This window comes from Pteropus vampyrus, unplaced genomic scaffold (assembly GCF_000151845.1).
Source record: "Pteropus vampyrus isolate Shadow unplaced genomic scaffold, Pvam_2.0 Scaffold65, whole genome shotgun sequence".
NCBI lineage: Eukaryota > Metazoa > Chordata > Mammalia > Chiroptera > Pteropodidae > Pteropus > Pteropus vampyrus.
In genome coordinates, this window is record NW_011888846.1 from 5,851,381 (window position 1) to 5,859,857 (window position 8,477).

At 39.1% G+C, this 8,477-nt stretch overlaps 1 protein-coding gene across 5 annotated transcripts in view; it reads right to left on the reverse strand.

Moving 5' to 3' along the window:
- Nucleotides 1–8,477, reverse strand: part of RABGAP1L (RAB GTPase activating protein 1 like) — a 183,997-nt gene that overhangs the window by 68,632 nt on the left and 106,888 nt on the right. For 2 of the 5 annotated variants that reach the window (XM_011361251.2, XM_011361253.2), the window contains exons 1-2: nt 7,314–7,396; nt 4,222–4,674 (exon numbers count right to left, since the gene is read on the reverse strand). The exons of 2 other annotated variants lie outside the window; for them this stretch is intronic. In XM_011361251.2, coding sequence (XP_011359553.1) covers nt 4,222–4,332 — 111 coding nt within the window. In that variant the 5' untranslated portion in view covers nt 4,333–4,674; nt 7,314–7,396. Of the gene's footprint in view, nt 1–4,221; nt 4,675–7,313; nt 7,447–8,477 lie in introns of those variants that run through there. One more of the 5 variants, XM_023531261.1, reaches the window with a different exon arrangement.

Below are 8,477 nucleotides of genomic sequence, written 5' to 3' on the forward strand. Positions count from 1 at the left end.
CCACCCTTCTGTGGTGCCTGATCCACTCATCCTACTCCTTCCTCCAGGCCTTCTTTAGACAGTTTGAATAGTCTTTCCCTTGTTAGAAGGGCAGACAACCAGCAAGCGCTTTCCCTGTGCTAAATACAAGTGTCTCACTGAACCCTTAGAGTAATCCAGCGAGGTAGGACTACGTCCCTCATTTTCCAGATGAGGAAACTGAAGCTTAGAGAAATTAAGTAATTCGCTAGTAAGTCGCAGACGTAAACCTTGAGCTGGGGACTGTGTAACTTTAAAGTCCCTGAAAATAGTTAACCTTTCAGCCTCTGCACAAGCTGTTTCTCCTGCTCAGAAAGGTCCCACCCCTCTGCTGGCGGCCAAGCATCTGGTCGCCTTTCAAAGCCTAACAGCCACCCCCCACCCGCCCCTTTGGAAGGCTTCTCCATGTTGTTCAGTGATGATTATTCGCCACTTCGTTCTGCCTTATGACAGCAAACGGCATCCCCATATATATTTATTTTGCTTCTCTCTTTTACTTGATTGTGAGGTCTTTGGAGGAAGGGATTCTATTTATACCCGGTACACTGTTAATAACCCCAAAATGTTGGTTATATTACATACTGGCCTCTCCTAACATACATTGGAAAGCAATGTTCCCTTTACAACCACTTTATAGATTAAAAACTTGAAAAAACTCAGCCGAATACAAATTAACATTTATCCTAAACTATTCAAGCTTGACAGAATATGCATCGGTTATTAGGCTTGTTCACTGCTCAAACATTAAATCATACATTTTGAATTTAAACACATATTCAAAGCTTCTCTTGGAATGCATAATAAATGTAACAGGTGTATCTTTTCCCTTTACTTAAACTTAGGTATAAAAATAACTGGAAATGGTGGCGTGATACAGAGGAATGCGGGCCATCCCACTGAGACAGCAGACAGAAGGAATCTTCAGGGACTCGTTGCTATTGCTCCTGTGAGAGGCTCAGGCTGCATTTAAAGATCCCTGTGGTGTGCGGGGGACCCCTGGGCTGGGGGAAGAGACAATGGGGGGAGGGTACGATTCTGTATCAAAATGCAAGCCAGTTTCAGCTAGCCAACAACCAAAGAAAAGAAATCTTGGATTTAAGGGGAGTCCAATGACAAACCTTTCTAAATGTTTCTGGAGCCCTTTTGACTATACTGGATTTTCTGCTCACATATCAATTTGTCCACGCTGGAATTAAACAGTTCTTAAGTTCTGCTAGTGTTGACTCTAGCTTATCTTAGTAAATACAATACTGGTCTGGGCCATTTCTTATTCTGTGTGTGTGTTGCGGGGGGTGGTCTGGAAGATGACAGAAGTTCTGCTTGGCTTCCTCATCCTTTTCCTTATCTGTGACTTGTCTAAAGGGTCCTGTGTAAAGGAACCTGTGATTTTCTCGCATTATTATTCATTTTTAAAGGATCACTAGGATGTAGCCATATTTTTCAAAGTGTGATCGAGACATTCTTGAAATCAATTAGTGGCTCATAACTAGCTTTTAAACAATTAAATAGAATAGAACAGGGAAGAAAACTAAATATAGCACATGTAACAACAGTAAGTATAGTTCAGTCCGATTTTTTCCCACTCTTGTGTGTATAATGACTCGCAATGAGTTTTTTACTGAGTCTCCATCTAAAATGTCAGAAAGCCATAGGGCTACTTAGGAACAAGAAAAGATTCAGTGTCCACGCCAAAACCACGGTACTTACTGGGATTTTTACCACTGAAGGAATCAAGATACCTCACATTATGAAACAAAGTCCAATTACAGAAAGCTATTTAATTAATCCTGTACTAAGAAAGCGTCTAAATACCCTTTGTAAGAGAGTCAACCACCTGAACCCAGAGGACTTTGTATTTTAGCAAGAATGTAATTTGCTTCAGAGTGCAGTAATCAGACTGGGAAGCAATTTATTTTATACTGTGGAAAATCTGAGTATCTCTTTCATATAATTTAAAATGTTCATCTCAGACAAAGCAAAAAAATTTAATATGGAATCAAAGGCAAATGATAAATATTTTATCTTAGCACAATTTTAGGAAAACTTTCTCAGATGAATCCAAACCAAGTATCACCTCTAAAACACCGTAGCAGTCAACATTTTTACAGTTCAAATCTGGTCAAGAAAACTAAAGATCTCCAGAAAGTCACGTAATTAAATTCAACAACCTAACGTCTAGATTATTTAAAAGTTTGGTATACAGAGCAATATTTTGTGTCTGAGGTTGTCTTTCCATATTAGTGACTAAACTTCATATCAAATAAGCTCCAGAGTCAGGGCAGAAGTGCCCTTTGGGACAGCTCAGTGGCTTCGAGGCATAATACACATCAACATACAGAATATTCCTATCACCTATAAATGGAGGAGTGTTTCCTGGTAAGCGCGTTCATATTCATTCATATTCATTCATCCTCTCCTCTTGTCTCCTGTGCACCCACACGCACACCACACGAGGTCCTGCACTCACTGGGCATCGGATGCTCCCTCAGACTTGGGCCCTGTCTACTACCTCTTTAGCTTCCCCTGCCCTCTCGGCTGTGCCACGTTTGGGCCTGGAAAATTCCTGCAAGTTTTTCAAGACTCAGCTTGGACCCCTTGGAAGATCGTGACAAGACCATCAGAACAAAATAAAATAGAATTCTGAACTCTTTGGATAAGCGTTCGGGCTGGAATACAGAGAAATTAATGTCTAAAATGAAGTTTAAAGATTATCCACAACCATGGACCACCCTATCCTGACTTGGTATACCTACTGTGGTTAACTGACCACCATATAATGTATATAATTATAAAAATAGAAATTATGTATATTAAATAGGAAAAGAATGCAATAGGCTAGATGTTTCTATACTGATGAACGCTTACGGAAGTGTATTATGGTTTTCTATCTGTTTTGCTTTTGCTATTTTTTCTCCAGCTGATTCTTTTCAACTACACCTATGAAACATCAACGAAAATGGAGAGTATAATGAATCCCTATGTTCCAATCTCCCAGTTTCAACAATTATCAGACATTTCCAGTGTCACCCACATCACCAACCCCTTACGATGTCATTTTTAATCTTTGCCTACATTTCATCTTTAACTATCTCAGTATGAATCCCTAAATCATCATTTTTAACACAATCATATCATTATTGCGCCAACAAATTGAATAATTCTCTTAACATTATTAAATATCTAATTAGTGATCGAATTACCCCAATTATCTTACAGATGTATTTTACAGTTTGTTCAAATCAGCATCTATGCAAATCCAGTCCTCTGCATCTGGTCGATTTAACCCCAAGGCCTTTTTATGTCTATCTATGAGTTTCCCCCTTTTTTTTTCATTGCAATTTATTATTTGAAGAAATTACCATGTTATGTTTTTAAGGTTCCTATGCCTTAAAATAGAAAATTAGGTCTTCATACTAGTTAGATAACTGTTATGATATACTGAACTCTTCCATTCTGTTACTTGTGATGAGTACTATTAATTATAAGGAATAACAGGTTACTACAATAATAGTCAGGAAAATCTGTTTAAAGGTGTGGATCGTCGATATCTTAAACTCAATAGCCACTATAAAAAAGATATCTGCAGAGAAGAAACAACAAACATTTGCAAAAACTTCATTTTTCTATTCTGCCAGGACATGCACACACTAAGAGCCCTGGAGAATGGTTTTTTAAAAAATCATTGAAATTTGAAATTATACTAGAAGTTATTTTCATAATAGTTCTTAGTAATAATGTAAAGATTGTGAAAGTTATTTGATTTTTAGATAGATCAATTCTCAATGTCCATGCTTTGGCCCCCTGATAAAAATATTCCACTCTAAAAAGACTAACTTGCTCGTGTGCAAACACAGGCAGCCCTCAGCTAATAATCGCACACATACAGAGAAGGCAAATAGTGTGGGGCGAAATGATGTTTGGCACCTCAACACTCCTCTCGACTTCACACTGCATATGAAAGCATTAACCTACGTTTTAATCCTGAGATACTTTAAATGTACCACTAAGGCGTAACGGTGTTTAGATATGTAAATACATCACTGGATACCTGTAGACCTTGCTGTAGCCTGTAACACAAAGCCAAGAGCAATCCTTCTACTTTAATTCCCAGGAAGCTCTATCTGCTTCGATTGCTGTTGGAGTGGAACTATCGTGACAGAAAAGAAAAACCATCCCCAGAGCAGGGAGCAAGGCGTCACCTACCATGGGCCTGGGCTTGCTGATGGCCACCAGGCCAGTGAGGAAGTCTTCATCGTGCAGCTGGCTGAAAACATGGGCGTCATAGGCTACCATAATGGAGATTTCTTCCATCATCTTGCCAGCTGGCCTTCCCACAGCAGCAGCTGCTGCCCCAGCTCCAGACCAGACTATCCAAGGAAAAAATCCTGCTGCAGCTCGGTGCCAATGCACACACCCACCTGAGTCTGAGGGGCGGAGTGCCAAAAATCCAGGAGGCAAAAAAAAAGCAGCTGCTATCACGGGCTTGTCTAGCAATTCACTCCCAGTAGAAAACTAAGGGAGGTCTCTTATCTCTGGAGGAAGTATACATTCACTATAAACACCTTCTGCGTTCCTTACACGGCAGCTGGAAAATTCACTTTTTGGAAGTCTTCTTCAAAAAGAGAAATAAAGAAAAGTGTCCTAACTGGAAATAACCTACAGCAAAAGCGAAGAAACAAAAAACCAAAAATAAAATAAAATAAACAACCAAAAATGGCTTTATGTTATGTTCTTGGTAATTAGAAATTTTTAAAGTTTATCTTCTTCAGTATTATTTATTTCAAGATTCTTCTTGGAGAAGTGGATTTTCTTACTGCTTATTTTTTCACATTTATAGAAAATAGATGGCAAGCTTTAGTTTTTCGGAATTTATAGAATTCTTGGTGCAGTTAAAATTATCTCCTGAAGTATGAAAAAGAAAAAGATTCCTTTTCCCCTCTGAGTAGTCTGTTAAAAAAAAAAAGAAGTACCAAAATATAAAAATGAAACCAGGACTGCAACGTCAATACGTATATATAAAAAAACAGAATTCTTGATTTTGAGAACTGTTTTCTGTTGTTTTCCAAAAAGCAACATAAGACTCTCATTTCTAAACGAACTGCTTTTCTCCCATAGAAAAAAAGTTCTCTTCATCTTTTATTTTTAAGCTTAGAGTTTCCTTTTAATTACCCAAATCAGCAGATAGCCATGAATTGTTGGTGCCTTAGCTACCAGAAGTGTTGTGTTTTTTTTTTTAAGTACAGCTGGAAACTAAATGAACCTCAGTGGGCCCAGATGAAAAATCTGAAAGTTGCCCATAATTATCATTACAAGGTTGCCGAAATTACCAGGAAATATAATGTATGCTAATTCCATGGAAAAACATTACCCTAATAAGGGGGGAACCGATAATAGCTCCTCCAAAAGTCATTTTTCCAATATGTATAATTAAGCTATTATCTTCTCTGCTTTTTACAGATTATGACACTACAGTACTATGAGAAATATTATTCGCTAGAATTAGGAATCAATTGTAGCAATGCTCGTCTACAATCAAATACAGCTACCGTATTTACAATCAAATTAGTACAATTTTTTGTACTAATTACCAGGAGCAGTATCATGTTCTGTAAGTTCGTTTGCTTTTCAGAAAACAAAGCTTAGAATGAGAGTTATAGGGTCTATTTTCCTTTTTCTCTAAAGTATCTTCACCTAGTTTAACATGATTACTTAGTATCTTGTTCCATTTGAATGTGATAAGGAGAGTTTTGCAACTGCTATACCATTCTAGATTAAACACACACACACACACACACACACACAGAAAGTGGGGGGAAAAAAACTATTGCTAGGAAACAGAAGCAAGTCTAATAGGCTTATTTAAACAGAAAATGCAATACTTTAAATAAATCCTCAAGATTAAAACAGCTTCAAACTGCGTCTGGCCCCTGTTGGAGCCGCTTAAGCGTTTTTACTTCATTTTTCCCCTCTACGATGGAGCTTTGTCTTTTAAGCATTATTTTCATAAAAAAATGTTTTCAGCACATTTATCTTAATGCTGACTAACCAGGTAAAAAATTAATGATAATCAGGAGGCAGAGTACTACAAGACATCCAGGCAGTTCCTACCTTTCAAATTCCTTTTTATCTTTTCAGAAGTATTTTCAAAGATTCTGGGAACCTCTTCATGCATTCACTAGCCCTGGAAGATTTCAGATTGATCTTGCAGCACCATTTCTAGATGCGAAAGCAATCCCTCTTGCTTTCAGAGTTTTCTTTGCCACAGTGACTCAGTGCTTGCACTCGGATATCTGAATAAGGTGTGCTGACAAAGACACCTGTTGTGGAAGGTAAAGAAACGACTTCCCACAATGCCCTACTCCCTGCTGGCAACCGCCCAGGGGCAAACAGGAATTATACCCGCACCTGAGTGGCTGTCGCGCACCCCAGGAGAGCCCTTCCGTGTAAGAGTCAGTAGGTGATCTTTTTTGCTTAAGAACACTCATAATCCAAGAGAAAAAAGGCCGGAAAGCAATGCCAGATAGCCTGGACGCTGTGTGTTAAACTCATAAAACATTCAAAGCATGGGGCTAGAAGAATGCAAAATGTTTGTAAAAACATACTCGAAAGCTGTAAAGATAGTTTTAAAATTACATAAACGATCAGAAGCCAATAACTACGAATAATTCTGTCCTTATAGAATTCCCTAGGGGTTCTTAGATAAACAGGTATTTTTTTTAAAGCTTCTGATTTATTACCTTCGAAAGACTGTTCTAATTAGCCAGTTATTAATGACATTTCACTTCTAAATCCTCAAGGTCCTCTATCACAGCCCCAGTACATACATTTTCTAGAGCAAGGACCCCCTAAGTTTGATGTACGCCCTTCATTTCTTGTCACCCTTAAAATGTTCCTCCATACTTCACTTTCAGAGTCTACAAAGGAAAAATTCAAATGTTTCTTTTCTCATACAATGAAATGTATACAAAAAGCATACCTTTTGAAAACTGATCAGTTATTTAAAAAAAAAAAAACAAAAAACAACGGTCTGTGCACTTTTTTTTTTCTTTCTCTTTCCGAAAGCCATGTCTTCCAGTCTCAGAAACAGCAGCTACAATATCTCCCCAAACATCAGTGGCCATCACACACTCTCATGTTCACATAAGCCCCCTACTCCCTGGCAAGACAGCTTTCTTACCCCTTCGCCTCCCCCAACCCCCGAACTGAGCCCCACGGATCTCCCAGAATTGTTTCTGCAGTCACCTACTTCCCACCAAGCGACCCCACTGAAAAAAGGATTGAGGGGAGGGAATTACCTGAGGTCCAGGCGTGTAGTGCCCACAACACCGTCTGCTGGTAAAACTTACCAGGACAGGACTGTGTGTCAAAGGGGCCGCGAACCACGCGGCATCGGTGTAACCGGCAGATGGTCCCCAAGCAGGAACTAGCTAGCTGTCTGTCCCAGGGCGAGTCATCTAGCTCCCTAGGTTTCAGTTTCCTCATGGTCATGTAAATGCAGAGGGATGGAACCCATCAGAGGCTTTCCTGTGTGCTTAGGGTCAAGAGCAATGAGTCCTATTTCCCTCCACTAAACGGGCTTCTTGGAGGATTTGAAAGCGAAAATGCCTATTTAAGGTCCATTGGAATAAAAACGATGGGTGGCATTAATCCCAGATGTGAAGAAAGTGCCTCCAGAGTTGCTATAATGTGTCTGTCCCAACAAGGCAGTTTACCTAGTACCCTCGTTTAGACTTTCTAATATCGACTCTTTTGCCTGTAAAAGAGAATTTAATGGCAGTTGTTATAATTCTTATTAGTTACTCTTCCCAGTCTTTCTATTCAGAGCCAGACCGGCTACAAAATCATTTTCAAAAGCCTCTCCGGATCTCATTAAGATCAAATTTTAACAAATAAAATCTCTAGTGATTTTTAAGGGCTGTTTTAAGGTTTTACGTAGAAAGATTTTATTCTGGTAGCTGATTGTTTCAACAGTCATTTTTCTAGGATTAATTTTAACAAAATCATACCTGGCTCATACTGGATGAGTATGAGTCTAATAAACCACCCCCGGCCTTCAAGAACATCTATTCTCAAGTGTCAAATTTGGAAACAGCCAAAACAAAAATCAAGAAAAGCCTGAATAAGATGTGAATGTTTGTCTATTTGTGCTCTCCCCAAATACAGCAAAGCAAAGTAGTTTCACTGTGGGAGTAATATTTTGTTACCCACCAGTCAAAGCAGCAGACGCATTAAAAACGATCACGCATCGTTAAAAAATGATCACGCATCATTAAAAAAATTATCTCACCTCACAAGAGTGGCTGTAAAGAGCCTTTTCCCAGGCCTCAGATTCTACTTGTTGAACTTTCTCATCACCACAGCCATAAAACCAGGATGAGATGGAAGGAGGGCAATGTCACCACGGCGGAAATAAGGTCTACAGGGCGGAAAGGTCTTCTGCGTCCCCCACGTGGACAGGC